The following is an 18203-nucleotide window of genomic DNA, read 5'->3' as shown; positions in this document are numbered from 1 at the left end:
TGTAACTGGCAGAAGAGTATTGTAGTGGTTAGCACAGCTGCCAAAAAGTCAAGAGTTTCTAGGTTTGAATCTCAGTTTGAGGCTGTGTGGTGCATGCATGGAAGGTTCATTAAGACTCTAAATTGCCCCTCGGTGGGAATGTGAGTGAGACTGTGTTAGTTTAGTTGTAGGTGTGTTTAGATCAGTCATCAAAATGAACACTCATGTAGTACCAGGGGCGCCACCAGGGATTTAGGGCCGTGTACAAAAATATGACTTGGAATCCCGGCGCTTCGATGCTGCAAATTGAAAATATTTTCACAGGCTCCTGTGAAGTCATGTACCCTCTGTTTCACCCACCCAGAAGTAGCAGAACTTTTGTTAAAGCCTCTTAGAAAAGGCTAAGTATCAGTCAATTTGGAAACCAATTAGAAGGAGAAATTTGGACTATTTCTTTGCATGTATGACAGCTAATAATGGATTTGATTTCATTTCATTGTAAGTAAATACTTTCACCACATTTTAGTTGATTATTTTCCCCAAATTGACGATCAAGCATATCTCAGACTATGTTCAAATTGTGGAAATTCAACCCGGCGTGGTTCTTCAAATGTGACATAGTCCAGTGTGTAAAATTGCCTTCCTGTTTCAGTGGTGTGGCATCTGAAAGGTGTTATCAAACCAAGACCAAAGTTATGAGCCCAAGCCATTATCTTGGGCGTTTCCATTTAGTTGTTCCTGATGCTCGGCGAGACCTTAGATAGTGCTCAGTGGGCTGTGTCGACCTTTCACAACCTTCATTTTTCTGTGTATTGTCAAGTAAAGAGTAGAGATTAACCACACAGTTACAGTTGAAGTCGTGGCCATGTGGCCATTTCATTTTGATTCTTTAAGGAATCCGAGCACGAGTCAAGCTAACATCTCCTAATGTTTGACAAAATGGAAGGAGATGAAATGTTCAAATGCATTTATTGATTTGAAATATACAGCAAAATGGGGAAAATGTGTGATAAATGTACAAAAAAAACAACTGAATTTTTGGGATGTGGGGATTTGGGGAATTCTGAATATTGCATCCTCGGTGAATTGAGCTGAACATGTTGATTTTTTTTAATGGAAAAGATAACTGGCTAAAAAAAACCAGAGTGTGTTGCGGCTACAGCATATGCCGAGAGAAATGTGCAATATGGTTCTCTAATTTGCCTAGTTAGCCGGGGTCAGCTGTGCGATATGCGAGTAGGTCACAAAGGAGAACGAGAGGAGATGGAGGCCTGTGACACCACTGCACCCGGCCCTAATGAGAAGCAGCAAACCAGAGGAGCCGGGCAATGAGATTAGATGCAATTCAATTACAGCCGAGCCACTACGGGTGACGTTTCAGAACTCATCCTGTTAAAATCCGACTCACAGGCAAAGAGGGGGACGGCACTCTCCGCCACAACAAGTCTGATTTATACGCATAGTGAGCGTCAAAAGGCTCTGGCGGGATTTGATTGCAGACTGCAATGTTGGGATATCGGTTTAAAAAGGAAGTGATTGAGTTTCCATCCATCAATGCGCCGTCTGCATGCACTCGGGCACACAGTTGTTCCAAGTGGGTTTTGAGCATTTAAAAAGCTGAACTCCCAGGTTTCACTGCGAATGTGCCCCTTCACACATTCAGATTAGACGCACGGAAACACATGGCCTGCCCACGCTTCTTCTTGGTTCAACTTTGATGACAAGTTTGCACGGTCAGACAAAGGAAACAAGCATGCACTGTGTGGGAAAAACATCAGTGGCTACTGCAGTTATGCAATTACAGTTATCACAGTCCCTGTTTCATAACACACTCAATAAGTAAATTCAGTTTCAAATGCTTGGGGCTTGATATTGTGCGCGCTGATAAGGCAAACACAGCTTCATATGGTATGACACACATTAAACGTTATGTGTTAATGGAACATTTGATGAAATGTATAATAAAACCAACGACGTAAAAAAAATACATATTAATTACTACTAGGGCTGTAACACGAGTTTTCAATGGTGGCTTGAATTGCGATGCAAATTGGCCGTTTAAAATGAATAAAAAAATCTGAATTTTCAGATTTGAGTGAGAATGAATCTTAGCATATTGCGGCGTGTACTAATGCCACAGGAATGTTTGAATGGCAACCCATGTGACTTATGCACGTATGTTCTCTAGACTAGTGGGCGACTAGAGTGCTGCATTTAAAGGGAATCTAAGAACAAACATGGATTGGTCATGATTGAAGTTGGTTGTGACCACTCCCACAACGTTGCAGGTGCACTGGTCTGAGACATAAAATCCGTACAGAAGTCGTTTTGGAAAATGGTCGGTTAGCCGTGGTATAAAGGGGTCCATAATTAACTCTCTGAGAATGTCAATCAAAACAGACTATCATTATGTTTGTAAATTATTAATTTTCGTTACAGCTTTTGTATCACATTATATTGTGCATTTGATTTGTCCAGAAATTGAGGTTTATTTGACAATGAATAATACATTGTGTTTGAACGGTTCTGCATGGTTAGTTTACATGTTCAACTCAACGCATGACTGACTACAAAGACGGCATAATCAACCAACAACAACAACATGCATCGTATCGACTGTATTGTTGATTTAACACCGAGAAAGTTGTGGTCAGATGAGGTTAAACTCTTGGGGTTTAGTTTATTTTACATGTTTTAAAAGTTGACCTAAGGCACACAAACTTTAGAGTTGACTTTTAAAGAACCAGGACCAAAAGTAATCAATTTCTTGACAGACTATTTACTTCTAACCAGATCCCATCTGCTAATTTCCATACAAATGTAAAAGCAGGCAAGCATGGAATCTTCCTTGAATCTTCAATGAATTCAATTGTTCACATGCACAGCGTTTGTGGCTTGCCACGGGCAGGTAGAGAGGAAAATATCAGCAATTTTAAAATAAAAAGGTTTGTGTGATTCTAATCTCATTGATAAAACTCCCATGCTCACTGTAGTTTGCATAATTTCTTTCACATCTGAGATTTCAAAATTGACGCACTATTGGATTTGTTTTATTCCTTAGAAAAGCAGTTTCTACAAAGCAGTATTAAGTACGCTGCAGTAAAGCTAAAAAAAAAAAAAAGAAACATAACCATATCCTCTTATGATGCTTTTCATGCATACTTTATTTGTAATTATCAAGTCATCCACCAAGATTATTCGGAATATGATGGTTCATTGATCTTTTTGCCTCCACCAGCCCTCCACTCACTCAATGGGTCCCAACCCACCAGAAAGCATTTTAACCCAGTTAAACTGCATGACATCTCTTAATGTGAGGAGCTTTTATTGCTGGGAAGCCTGCCATGCTATCCAGCTGGCTCGAGGTTGGTGAGGTTCTGAGCGTTTGCCTCAGGAAAATGAATAATGCATCCGTGTTATTCAAATCGTCACTTTGCAACTTTGGCTGTAGGTACCACAGATGGGAGGAAGTGCGGTGCATGAGAGACGGCTGCTGCCGCCGCTGTGCTCGTGGAAAATGGGTGACACTTCAGAAAAGCTTCAGACAATTTCACTTCACTGTCAGACATTTTGCCTTTTGGATTGTAAAACTCCAAAACATCGGCCGATATAAAAGTCGACAAACCCGTGTTCGAATGCCAGTTTTCTGTTATATAAAATATTACACCAAGATAAATCATTCTACATTTTATTGTATGTTATGGTCCAAAGAAATCAAGATAGAATATTTTGGCGATCATTTCAAAAGCTATGATTGAACACAAGAACACTATACCTTAATAATAGCTGTGACGTAAAATAATAATAATAATAATAATAATAATCTCAAGAATTTGTTGAATTAGTGTTGTAATGTTGAACATATTATTGAACGCTGTCAGTAGTTGAGAGAGGAGCAAGATTGAAATCTCAATTGACAAGGAGGAGATCATATAATCACAGCATGCATGACGTCACTCACGTTTGCTCCAAGCTGAGTTTGGAAGCAAACAAGCAACTGTGCTTTTCTAAAAGCCAGTAGATTGTCCGTTGGCGGGTTACACACATTCAGAAAGATCGGTTCAGTTCTTCAATACATGCTAGTGAAGCATAGCGATGGCAGCTTCATGCCTTGGGGCTGTTTTTCTTAAGTCAGAAGTTGGGTCTTAGAGAAGGGGGAGGAAATTATGAACCAGTCCAAATATGAGTCAGCGTAAGCTACAAAACATTCAGGCTTCTGTAGGAAAGCAAAACCATTTAAAGAAAAGCCTACTAGAACATCTGAACTTTGCTTGCGTTTTTTTTTAAATGGGGCAGATGTCTGCTGATATCCATTTCACAAGAGTTGAAATGTTATTCATGAAATTGAATGCGGGTAAACCCCAATTGTAAGTGTGTGAGATTTTTATTTCAATATATTTTTATTGAGTTGTACATGATATAAAACACACCATTAAGAGACAAACTGAAAATGCCGTACTTTTTTGCAATATAAAAAAAGATAACTAATTTCAAAACTTTTTTTGACCAACTTTAATGTGGTTCTATATATGCTCCTTATGTAAAATACTTGTGTTGCAATTTATTAATTACTTTATAATATATAACAAGTACATTCTTGTGCAAACATGTTTTTCCACTACATTGTTCAATGGCTGCTGCGACTAGGAAATTGCCAAGGGACTACAAGCTCACCTGCGCATGCCCCCACCTTACAAAAAAAAACAAATACAACAACAAAAAAAACACAAATGTGTTCAGTGTTCACGCGAGCTGACAACCAGTTGCGAGATGCCCTTGAGTCCTGACAGGTGGACGTCTCCAGAGGGAGCACCCTTGCTCTTCAGGACTGATGACACACTGAGTCGGTCTAGGCTATACTCAGCAAAAGGTCGTGTGCTGAGGATGTGACTATTTGCTGCAGTGCAGGAGGCACATCGGAAGGGCAGACACACACCGAGCAACAGTCTTAGAGTGCTTACGAACGCTGCTTCTTAACAAAAGGTTACTCTGCCATTCAAAAGGACTGCAAAGGGGGAAAAGCAGAGAAATGATGAAAGTTTTTTTTGCTGTGGTCTCTGAGGTTGTTTGTCGGCTGCCTGTTTACCGAGATAAGGCCTTATTTATTTGAGTTTTTTAAAGGTATAGAAATTAGGACAGCGGCACTAAGTTCATGGACATCGTTGGTTGTGTCACCAACTGTGAGAGGCTTTTGATGAATTTCCGGATAGTGAAATCTCAAGTGTCCTAGATACTATTTCTCTGATTAAAACTAAGACAGCCTTAAGATAGACCGAAAACACCTTGGAGGTGCACTACGAGGATAATGACTTTGAAATCAAAATGCAGGAAAGCAGAGCCTGAGTGGAGAACTAAACTTCAAATTTATTTTGCCCTGATAAACAATGTCTTTTTAATTTTAACGCATTAGTAAGGGCTAGATGACAATACTTCACTGAAATCAAGAAGCACAACAATTCACACACTCTATTTGCTGCGGTTGATAAACTCACAAATCCCACAAACCAAATAGCGCCAGGGCTCCACTCAATAAATAATGCAATGAATTCACATACTATTTTCGAGGAAAAGTACAATCCATCAGGTCAAATAGCACAAAACAAAATCATAAAATCATCCAACACCCACTTAGGCATAACTCAGTTAATATGTCATACTTCGAAACAATTGCTCCAAAAAACTGTAAATGTGTAAATTATGTAAGATTGAATTCCTAGTCTTATTGGGTTTCTGTGCAAGGTTTGATAAATTAGCTCATAATAAACTGCGATAGAGGTTGGAAACTTGGCTCGGACGAAATGGAACAGTCCTGAAATGGTTCAGGTCCTACTTGGACGAAAGGAGTTATATTGTGATCACTGGAAACTTGGAATCTGGTCAATTGGTGTTTGGAGGTCCTCAAAAGTCAGTCCTTGGACCCCTTTTGTTCAATCTGTTTAAGTTACCTTTGGTCAAACTTTTCATAACACCAAAGTTGATGCGCAGTTATATGTATGAGGAATGATGTAACAGAAATATTTTTTACAAAATAGAGTCCCATTGTCTCCACCGTAATGAGAGATCAGCTCTGTGCTTGAGTTTCATTATTTTCATCATATTTGTTCTTTAGCGCAAACTGCCAAGCAGTTCGGCCTTTTATTTATCTTCTGTCATTGTACAAAGAAACTACCATTAAGTGTGTGATTTGACCCTGGTGTTTTCGTAGAGTATGTTAAAATATTTCACATTTGTCTCCGTATGCGATCTGTCTTAAATAAATCTTTCATTGTCTTAATAATAATAATGAGGCGGAACAATCGTCCAAGGAGACGCTAAGCAGGAGGTGTCAACGTTAGCATGTCGCTGATCTAAATGCCATAATTCAATTGATTGCAAAACGCAATAACATCACCCGCTGATCTTTTAATAATATGGAGATGTAATTCCACTCTTTTCACTTCATTATATTGCCTTTCAATATGCAAATGTGGATCAGCACACACATAGCCAGCACTGCACCAAGTCAAGGCTCCATACAATATTCTAGTGGGACTTCTGAATGCTATTTTAGATTGTAATGAGATGGCCTTTGACCTTTGGATTCAAGCAGAAACCTCTCTGGAATAAATTAGCAGCAACTCAATCCAGGGAAACTCTTACGATGTGCGAGCCTTTTCACTGTCTAATCCTCGGGGTTCACGGCTGTCTCGCCCTCTCTCTCTAGGCTTCTCCATACTGCAGGCCATTATGGAGGCGGCAGTGGCCAACAACTGGCAGGTGACCGCTCGCTCTGTCAGCAGCACCACGGATGCGGCCGAGTTCAAACGCATCATCGAGGAGATGGACAGGAGGCAGGAAAAGCGCTTTGTGATTGACTGTGAGGTGGATAGGATCAACACCATATTAGAGCAGGTGAGCTTTCACCACAGTCACCGCACACTCTAGTCGTTTATTTACCTTGAAAATGAAATTGCAAATAGGACTCCTTTTTTGAAAGTACACAAACTTTTCTGTGGCTGTGTCTTGTGAAAATGTCCAATCACTAGATGTGAGGATGTTAAAAAAATACCCCGAGTCAGTTTCATTATGGCATTTAATCCATGATTGAAGCTGTTCACTTTGGTTTCTTTGCTTTAGTTTGACAATATTTTCGTGCAAATAGGGACACGGTTTCTTTCATTAAAATTCCTCGTCGCTTCATTGCTTAACATCGTATCTTATTTTGGCCCTCCCGCTGACTTGATTATATTGTGCCATTGTCATCGTTTTCAGCAACAGCAAGCCCGCTATGCCGCTGCCCCACACAAAAAAAAAAAAAGAACTCGGAACGGCACGCTCAAAAAGTGCACTGTGGATACAGGTTTTGGTTCATACCGCTTAAAAAATTAATTGATTTACAAGGAGTTGGCCTCAACACCCTGGATTTTAACCTTTATTAAGACACTTTGAACAATTCAATTTCTCCATTTGCATTATTTTCTTACGCACAACCCAAGGCCTGTTCAGGCATGCAGGTTGGATGGGCCAAAGTAAAATGAGAGTCCTGACCTCAACCACGTTAATGGATGAACTACAACTGAAACTCTTGAAAAATCGTTCCATTTTTTTAAACAGTTTATCCTGCCCAGGATCTTGAGTTTATTGCAGCTGACTGAAGACACAAAGGTTGGATACACCCTGGACTCGTTGCTAGTTTAGCACACTCACATTCAAAAAGGGAAAATGAACCCGTGCTGCCTGCATAGAAGTCAGAGGAATGAACCACCACACCATTCATCACTCGATTGTTTCAACAAATTTGTTTTACATACTAACAACAAAAAAATGATTGATCATCAAAATTGCAGGTTCATCAAGCCATCAGTCAATTTTCTATGTCTTAAGTACTGAATCTGAAGTCAGCACGAAAGAAGACCGCACCTTGATTGAGCTGCCGGTGATCACAGGGCGATTTTGGGAATTAATCAAGTATGGATCCTACACCAGCTGCACTAGTCAGCTATGTGAACCACTACCCAACCATTGGTTATTGTGCATTCATTACAAGGGAACAGGAATGGACCATCCAACAGAAGCACATTACATTAGATGTCACCTCACATGGACATGAGAAGCACAACGCAATGAAAGGGAAAATGGTTGGACAAAAACAACAATACAGAGCTTGATGACTTTCTCCATTGGGTTTTCGTCATTCAAAATTAATAGTTAAGAATTGGGTCATTATAGTTAATCATTTGCAAGCAAACTGTGTGCATTTTTTCACTGAGCAAGTCAGTCAATTTGACCCGTGGCTAACAGCCGAATGGTCGCAGCGGGAAGTCCGCATTGTGGCTTTTGAAGCTGCACGAGAGCTTAAAGTTGAAAGCGGGAAGCTATTTTGAAAAGACCGCCAATGACGTAGCCTGGTTAATCCTCTTGTTGGACACCCCCACCCTCAAGAAAAGAAAAAAACACTTTAAAGAAGAAACCCCAACTCATTTCTTCCATTTTGTCCACTTGTCCTGAAAGTCTTCGAGGCACAATCTTGCATCATTCTCCCGTGCTTGCTGCCGTTGCCTCCGCTTAGAAGACAATTATCTAACAAATTAGATTGTGCTTGTTCACATTCATTTGAATATTGGTGTCTCTGTGCGCCACCAAATCCCCTCAATGACTTTTAACTTCATTTGTTATGCATGCGTCTCATTTCAAGCCAGATTCATACTTCCCAGCATTAATTTGGTGTTTTTTCACTACACTTAATGGGCTTTAACATGCGCCTGTGTAATTGTTCCACTGATAAGGATGATGGGCCAAAATGATGATTTTGTTCCCATTCCGGGAGTTTTTATACTCACTTTTCGACATATTTTCCACCTCACCAACTACGTACATTCTACTGGCTAAACTTTGTTTTTGAGCACAGGGGGAGATAAAGCTCTAATAACCTTCATAACAGCAGTGAGCCTAATTTGGCCCATTTTTATCAGTGATAACCTCAGCATGAAACTTTTTTTCCCCATCTTTTTGTCCTGGCCTAATTGAAATAATCCACCAGTACAGATGAGTCACAGCAACTGAGGGAAACTGCTGGACTTCACTCTGCTGCAGGCCCCCTATTGCGGCACATAAGTGTGCACATTAAATCAGGGACTGGCCGTCTGCTACGTGGGAAATCGCTCCCAATGTGACACTTGCTTATACCTTTACATAAACTTTCTGCTTCTACCTGCTGTCGAAGTTGGACCAACTAACGATTGTCCTTGCTGAAGGACAAATGAAGTTGAACTGTACAGGCAATGCGTCAAGACATAGAACGTGTGATAGCAATTTGTTGTATGTTATATGAAATATGTTGATTGTGGTTGGTTGCAACTACGTCATTTTCTACCAGTAGTATAACGTCACAAAACACCATTCAGTTTTGTGCAGAGTAGTTCAACACCACTATACACAAAACATTAACAAATTTACACTTCTGTTGGAAAAAGACACAGTGTTAAGTCAACTTTTTTTAATACAGATTGATTGGTCGTGCAGTACCTAATGATGTGGCCGCTTTCCAGCCACCCCCACATCGAGAGGAAGATTTTGATGAACGTCGTTCAGTGGAGCAGATAATTAGTTCCGCCTTACTGCTGTTTGCACACCGTTGCGTTACACTGAGGCACTAGGATGCTCTTCCATTAGACATTCACATTGACCATCGATCATAATAAGTGTTGACACTATTGAGCTGCATGCACAAGCGCAGAGAGTCTTTCATAAAACCGAATCTTGAATGAATCTAAGATGATTACTTTAACACCTGAGCACACAATCAACTCGGCTGAGAAATCATTGTTTCATCGTATCAGCCACAGTCAGGGTTTCATGAAATAAAATCCACACATTGCTTACCAACCTTGCGCATCTTACACTTAATCCGAAACAGAAACAAATCCAAAGCATTTTTTCTAGAATGTCAGAATTGAATGATTGTTGTGAAGGACTTGATTCAATGAGCAGTATGCAAAATGGCGTCACTGATGACACCGATTGGCAATTAGCTAGTGAATCAGTGCATGGGATGGAAATGGAATAGAACAGATAGAATAGAGATAGTATGCAAAAGCAGACAAAATGGCATTGTCTTGTAAATACTGTACTTTTTTTAACGGCTTGCATTATCAACGTGTTTGGGCAAGTTTGGTCTAAGTCAGGCGTGGGAAAATTACGGCCCGGGGGCCACATGTGGCCCGTTTACGTTTTAATCCGGCCCGTCAAACTTAAAAAAATTAAATGAATCAACCTTGTTAATGTTTTATTTTCTAAATACTGTGGTTTTTCAAAGACATATATATTGTAATGCTTTTGTTCACTTTCATTTAAAATTACATGTTTGTTTTTTTTCTCCGATGTGGTGAGGTTACCAAAACACTCCATCCATATGCTCCTAGTCCGGCCCCTCTATCAAATTTTAGAACCCATTGTGGCCCGCCAATCAAAAGGTTTTCCCAGCCCTGGTCTAAGTGTATGTTTTATTTCATGAAACTTTAGATGGTGTGCTCAACAGCAATAATAATAATGATACATTCAGTTTGGAAGCGCCCTTCGAGATCATCAAGGACAGTCTACATCAATAAAAAGCAATTCAAACCGAATTCTACAAAGTAAAAACATTTTTAAATAAAATAATAATAATAATTAAAATGACGCAGGGCCATCTGAGTGAGTAGGTGATCTTAAAGAGGTGAGTTTTGAGTTTCGGTTTGAAGTTGGTTAGCGAAGGGGCTTTGCGGAGGTCGACTGGCAATGATCTCTCGACCATTCGCACACGTCATCTTCTTGCTACTCTTTAGCGAGCTGTTGTGTCACCATGGCCACACCACTGAAAAATGTCTGGCTCCACTCCTGGCCAGTGAGTGTGTAAATATTTGCTAATTATGTTGCATCCGTCTGCCCAAATAAATATTTGCCTTAACACAGAGAGGACAGACAATCTTTTAGATTTGTGATATGTAAATATTGGAATTTGCATGAATAAATACGATGACAAAATTCAGTACTACGCAGCCCAAATAGATGTGCCGCTGTATGCTCAGTGGTAAGCAGACACACTTTTATTAGCTTTATTCATAGCTTGAAATGACATAGCGAACCACCGAAACATATTTGCATAATGCTGCATCAGGCACAATTTTGTTTTGCAAAATAAAGTTCCAACACATGAATTTTGGGATGCTGGGCGTGAGGTGATCAGTGCCATTACCATTTTAGTGTTTAACAACCACTTTGTATTTATCACCAGTAGGACCTTTCCCATCAATACACTGCACTGCAGAGAAATTAATGCAATGGCCGTCCTTTCCTGAGTCACAACACATTTTTTATTGCACACATGCTCGAGCATCTGCTGTCTTGCTACACTGATCCAAATGATAATTCCTCAAAATGAATCGGTCTTTTTTGTGAGTACAGTCTTCGACCATATATAAAGTCATGACTAATCGGATGCATATTTGAGATTGCACACATATAGCCTCCTATCTGTTATGCGCCTTCCTGGCCCGCTTCCCTCGCGGGATTTCTTTGCCGGAGTTTGCTCAGAGGCAACAGCCTGCTCATCGCCAGTGTAAAGAGAAGCAGGCGAGGGGGAGAGACAAATAAATAAATAAATTTAAATGAAGCGTCTGGGACAGGCCCAGGGCGCACAAGCTGTTCAAAGACTGGAAGGGAACGAGCTCACTCTGCCAAAGCTGCATTTTCATACAGAAAGTGAGAAGGATTCATGGAAAAAGAACAAAATTTGAGCGGTGCATCAGGGGATTTGTTCCAACATCACTTCTCCTGCCTGCAGAGGCATAAAGTGTGGTCATTATGTTTTCCCACAGAGACAGTTTGCTGTCGCTCGCTACATGGAAAACACACTTGGGCAATTCACACAAGCTGAAAAATTTAGGTTTCATTTTAATTCATGCACGCGGAAAGAAAATCTGACTATAGTGAAAATATTATCCTTGGAGAGAAGTGGAATACAAATAAACCATTCAGGCAGGCTTATCCAGCTTTGTGAGCCACTCATGATGCCTAAGTACAGCCCCAAAAATACGTTGTGTGTACCTACACTTGAGCAGGTGAAAAATTGTGTTGATAGCTATTTGTTGATTGATTAGTTAGTGGGATTATGCAAAATCTTCATAAACTATTTCAACAAATCATAAATTGAATCATAAAATTGCAGATGTCAAATTTCATTTTCCCTTTTCAGTTACAGTCCACTTGCAGTGACCCAACGGATCCAGCAGAAGGAGATGTGGTGAAAAAAAAATAATGTTTTGGTGTGTGGCAAAGTACCAACTTTGGGTCACATGTATTAGAATCCAAATTGTGGGCACTAGATTCACTCCGTTTAACCGACTGCGAACACCGTTGGCAACTGGTGTTAAAAAAAGCTGCAGAATTAAGTGGTAGATATGCCTGACAAATTGATTTTTTTCTGACGAAATACGATTTTTTATCCTTATTTTGTGGTGAATTCAGGTATATTTTAGCCAAATGTGCCAAATTCAGGTCCAGAATGTAAACACTGCTACACTTTAGCCATAGGTGCTAGGTAAACGAGCTTCCAAAATTGCATTTAGCAATGGAGGAGCATTTCATCATCATTTTTGTTCTAAAAATTTGTGGAGGTGATCAAGCCTTTTCCGTTGCTGTTCGCTCTCTTTAGAATGACCTAGTTAGGCAAGCCAAGCTTCCCAACTTTAAAACTTGTCTTAAAACAAATTTCTAATCTTTTACTTTTGACTCAGCATGATACTTGGTTTGTGCTTTTAATAATTTAATTATTAATTTGTTTTATTTGTTGTTCCATGTACAGCACTCTGTATTGAGTGGCAGTTGTCTTGAAGTGCATTAAAAATAGAGTTGAGTTGAGGAGAAAAAGCGAAAAAAAATCTGCCGCCTCAAGATCGCCTTTTTTAATGCACTATTTAAAAAGGTAAAATAAGAAAAAAAATAATAAAACTTTTTTTTTTTTTAAAAACACATTTTGTCTCAGTTTGTTTTGATGAATTAAATTACTCGTGCTGAATTCATCGAAATGAATTAAACCCTTCCGCAGACCACAACCAGACATCTCCCGGTCAATCAGTCACGAGTGTTTTGAGTTGGTCAGTCTTGGCAGAAGGCAGGTTATCTTGCTACAGCACCTTTATTGCCTCAGAAGGATGTCCAGGTGTGCCTAACATATGCATATATATATATATATATATATATATACATATATATATATATATATATATATGTATATATACATACATATATATATATATATATATATAAACACACATATATATATATATATATAAGACTTCCCATCATGCTGCTGAGATTGTTATAGAATATAGAAAACGGTTATAAGAATACGTTAAAAAAAATACAGACAATTGGTAAATTAGGTCTTAAAACCAGCAGAGTCACAGTTGATTCAGTCCCTACTAGTTTGCCGTCTTCAGACTAAAACTGTGAGAAGTTGAGTACCACCCATGCAACAATGTGGCACCAAAACAATAAGTGAAAACATTCACAAAGAGATTAGCCCAACCTTTAAAAAAAAAAAATAGCTCGCGCTTAATAAAGCAATTTAGTTAAATACCCATCTGAAGGGGAACGTCTTTATGAGTGTAGTCGCTGCAGTATTGGCATCCATGCAGGTTGCCAAGCAGAATGCCTGAAAGAAATATAGCTCAACTTTCTGCCCGAAAATGTGATTACTGCGCTCAAATTCCTGGCACCAATCTTGCCTGTTGTGGGCCTTTTGCTAACTGCTATTATGCATACAATTATATTGCATTATAGTGTTATCATCCGAGAGAAAAAGACCTGCTGACTCCAAAGACTGGCACTGTTTTACTCTGACAATTTATGCGTGTGCCAAGGACGCAGTGTTGCGACACTAAAGTCTGCGAAGCAAAGCATGTTTTTGCTTACGACATAAAGCCAAATCACAGCGATCGTCTTCACCGAGAGAGGAGAAGGACACCTTGCTGTTTCAAAAAGCCTCACATAAAAAGTTACGCTCATGGGGGTGTCTCATTATTTTCATTGCCTTGAGGTATCAAGTCTCAAATTGATCTCATATCTCAGCAATGACAATCTGCTGAATATAAATCAGGTGGTTGGAAATGTTCAGCAGTTGGCGCATAGCCAGCACAAGGCAGCTATATTGTATGGCTTCATTGTGTATTAAATCATGGGCATATTGTATGTCCTAATGCCAGCGAGGAATACATCCAATGGCTTTACATAATTAGGATTAAAAAAAAAAAAAAAAAGGTCAGTGTATTTCGCTACAGTTCCAGAAAAAAAAAAATGGTCTGCAGACCTGAGGTACCAGGCAGGTGGGCTGAGGTGACACCATTTAAAGACAAACAAAAGTAAAAATGAGCTCTAAAATGCATGATGAGAGGCCAGAATTGGAGTTATTGACCAGACCAATACAATATGTATAAATATATTGATTATATTTTGTCTTTTTTCGCATATTTGGTATAGTATTATGGTACCTGAATTTTATATCACATAATTCTTCTGACTGTAATACAGAGGCCAAGCCAAGCCTGCCTAATGTTCACAAAAGCACATCACCTTACTGCCAATGGCCGTTAGCCAAAGAGTGCTAATATATCCACTGGGGGACACTGAACAAGTGATCCGAAGCTCTCAAATCTCCAATTCATTGAGTGTGAAGTGGAATGTAGTGATATCTCCACAGCTAAGTGGAGACAATTGCGCCATTGGATAAAATGAAGAAATGAAGTTGAACAGCTAAGATTCAAAATTATGTCAATTCCCTTATTGGAGGGGATGAAAACAATGGAAGAAGTCGCAAATACGTTGAACTCGACCATTGCCACAGCATTAAAATGACAAAACGCCTGTTTTTACACAGAATGCAGATTATCTACTGTTACTAAATTGCCATATGACAATTTAGTAACACCCAGTCAGGTGCAACACGCCCCCAAACATGTGAGCCTCGACTTGCACTGGCACAGAAATGAAGCCACGGCTGTTTTTCCTCGAAGCACGCGGAGCACTCTGTATAATAAAGGGCTGTTGTACACCACTTTGAAATATAACCACAACAATTAGCGTTAAACGAATACCACAATGACAATGTTAATCAAAACTGATCATTTGATATTTTGATCAAGAGCCTTTATTGGCTCTTAATACATTTTTCAGGTAGTATGAAACGTTAAGACCGTATTTATTGTCCCGTTTAATGCAGACATCGAAAGTAATCATGGTTCAGATTACATGGAAGGGTTACAAATTAGTGCTAAAATGATAACAGAATCACCAACTGAAAGCAATCATGCTTTATAATTGACCAAATTATGATTCATCGTCTCAGAGAAAATTGTTTCAGCATACGAGGCTTCTCTTGTATCATGTTTTACATCACTACAATTATCATATAATATTGTGGATCAACACTGCTCTCTAATCTGTAATCCAAACGCAGGAGCATGCCAATACATTTGAATATCAGAGAAGTTCATTTATTTTTTTATTTTTTTTATTTAATTCAAAAAGTGAAACATATATTACAAAAATTCATTAAAACACTTCTACTTACTGTAATTTTTAAATTACGGTATTTTTCGGACTATAAGGCGCTACTTTTTCAGAGATTTTGAACCATGGGGCTAATATAACGGTGCAGCTTTTCTGTGGATTTTTCTTTCACCGGTAGGGGCGTTCTATAGTTCAGAAAATACGCTAAATAAATCTTGATTTTTTTTTTCTCTTGGGTCTGTTCCGTTTTAATTAGCAAAGTTAAAAGTCACAGTTTTAGAATCTGTTCATGTATCTTTATGTGCATTCACAGTACAAAATCATTCAGTATATGCAGTAAACAACTAATTTTTTTCAACATAGAAAACTGCGGCTTATGGCCTGGTTTCCGGCTTGTATATTGTTTTCTCTTTCACACACAGAAAAAAATAGCTGCTGCTGCTTATACACAGGTGCACTTTATAGTCCAGAAGATGTGGCGAATATAATGTTGATTGTTTCTTACGGAATTCAGTGCAGTATTGTAATTGTTTGAGGGGATGTATTTGGGGAAATCTTCGGCTGTAATCTATAATCATTTCTTTCGTAAAAAAAAAAAAAAAAAATCATAAATGTATTTCACTCTTTGTCTCGTGAATCCAGAATATTACAGTCCATGAGTTTCACTTGGATGAGATACACGGTATTGTCAAGTCTTATGATAGGTTGTGTTAGTATGTTCTCATCCATATCCCTGAGAGGAGTGTGAGATGTGTACAAACAATGCGGAGGCTATCATTATCGGAGCTGCTTCTTGTCTTGCAGCACAGCCGGCAGTGGAAAGGTCAAAGCTAGAGGAGAACGTGAAGCTGTAGCTCTACATTTAGAGCGCTCTGTGTGCCTGGCAGACTACTTGAGGGTGAAGTCAAGGTCGTCGTCGTTGTCTGTTGTCATCTGGCTTTTAAGAAAAAAACCCTGGCTAGAAATGAATCAGCCCTGGTGGATCAATTTTCAAGAGGCTATGAAAAAGAGGAATTGTATTATAGAAGGGGCAGACGCAATAAACACGTTTCCTTGCCCCGGTGTCACCGTGAAAGCGAATAATGGGTAAGCAGGTTTGTGTTTGAATGTGTTTGAGATTATAAGTAACCGGAATCAATTCAGGGAGAATGCTGATGGCATAAACTGGATTTAAATTAGTTTCTCCTCTGGAAAAAGACATAAATTTTAAGGAAATGGGAGCAAAATTGCATTTGGTTTGCGAAGGCGGACATTACAATCGCATGTGTTCTCAGGGATGGAAGGTTGATCCTTCCCACTTGACAATAATACGAAGTCAATGCTCAAATGAAAGCACAAAGAAGAGAATCATTTTCTCATTGATTCCATTAACACGTCGTTATTGTTCCCAGCAGTCGCTGTTTTGTTTTGTTTTTTTACAGACAAGGCAGTGTGAGCAGTGTCTTTCATTAACGGAGTTGACAGGACGAGAAGCTGGCTGTGCTCCATGCCAAGGTTGTCGCGTGCCACCACTGCCAGTCTGACAGCCAGCTACGGGCAGGCAGTGGGGGTGGGGGTTTTGGCTGGCCCGCTCCAGGGCAGGTGTGACAAGGCTTACGGCCAAAGTCAAGGTTAGGACGATAAAATGCAGGATTCCAGCAAAAAAGAGGCGAACATTTACAGTGGAAAGGGGATGCGTCATTATAAAAGAGCCATTAGATACACACTGATGGATTCTGATAGCCACCTCGGTGTGACATCCTGCGGTGCTTCGAGTTTAAAGCCATAACGATAGGGAAGTTGTCACAGAACACTGACCCTCCCAAACGACTTGACAGTGAACAATGTGCTCACCCCAATTGCACTGCTCTCCAGGAAAATCTAACGTTAAGTCCTGGGTGGACAGATTGTAAAGAGAGAAACGGTTTGTTAAATTTCGAAGAGTAGCCCATTAAAGCTGTGGCAACTTTTAAATTGTTTTGTTGTATTCCAGAGCTTGCGGGTCAAATCAATAGCAGCATAGACAAAGTGAAATGATGTCACGCTGCACAAAAGATGGTAGCATAGTGTCATGATACAAATAATGTACTGATTCGCTTAAAAAAAAAAGCAATACTGCAATGGAATTTAGTAGAAGTAAGTTTGAGCCGTTAACAAAAACAATTTGTCTGGTTCATGGATTTTGGCATGAGACATCAAGACGATACACTTTTGATGCTTTTCAGCTAAAGTGAGGGATTTTGTGGCGATCAGTTTTCCATTAGGATAGTTACTGCAGATTCACGTTGCAATAAGTGTGAGTCAGTAGGAAAGAGAATTGTGAATGAGAAAGAATATCCAAAGTTTGCAATAATTTCACACTCAAGAAGAAGATAAAGTGCAATGTATCAACTGGCTTAGCCACTTTAGGGTTTGTCGTAAAGTAAACATTTACTTCAACATACCACCGCTAGGCAGAATGAAGTGTGAACCCTCCAAACGTGGTTAAGGATAGATACAGGATAGCACTTCCAATCTAATTCTGTTAGTATTCTGTATAAAGTTACTTGGCGGGTTTTCGTTTATCGTGGGGGGCCTCTGGAAAGTAACTTCTGCGATAAATGAGGGACTGCGGTCTCACTTTTTTTCTTCTTGGTCGGGAACAATACACAATCAGCAATGAAATTCCAGAGGTGGGCTGGTTACCCATCCGTTCGCCGAAACAAACTGTAATTGTCGAT

General features: G+C 39.5%; 1 protein-coding gene and 1 long non-coding RNA gene across 5 annotated transcripts in view; one reads left to right on the top strand and one right to left on the bottom strand.

Annotated features, from left to right (window-relative positions):
• Window positions 1-18203, bottom strand: part of LOC148338376 (uncharacterized) — a 146441-nt gene that overhangs the window by 70262 nt on the left and 57976 nt on the right. The gene's annotated exons all lie outside the window — the stretch shown is intronic.
• Window positions 1-18203, top strand: part of LOC148338377 (glutamate receptor 3-like) — a 91443-nt gene that overhangs the window by 42678 nt on the left and 30562 nt on the right. For all 4 annotated transcript variants that reach the window (XR_015842793.1, XM_088292739.1, XM_088292738.1 and 1 more), the window contains exon 4: window positions 6683-6870. Coding sequence is in view for 3 of the 4 variants with exons in the window: in XM_088292739.1 (XP_088148865.1) it covers window positions 6683-6870 (188 nt within the window). In the remaining variant the exon portion in view is untranslated. The remainder of the gene's footprint in view (window positions 1-6682; window positions 6871-18203) is intronic.

The sequence above is a fragment of the Idiotropiscis lumnitzeri genome, chromosome 4 (assembly GCF_059441095.1).
Source record: "Idiotropiscis lumnitzeri isolate Australia: NSW breed Sydney's pygmy pipehorse chromosome 4, RoL_Ilum_1.0, whole genome shotgun sequence".
Lineage (NCBI taxonomy): Eukaryota > Metazoa > Chordata > Actinopteri > Syngnathiformes > Syngnathidae > Idiotropiscis > Idiotropiscis lumnitzeri.
The sequence above is the reverse complement of the archived record's forward strand: the minus strand, read 5'-3'. Positions and strand labels throughout refer to the sequence as shown.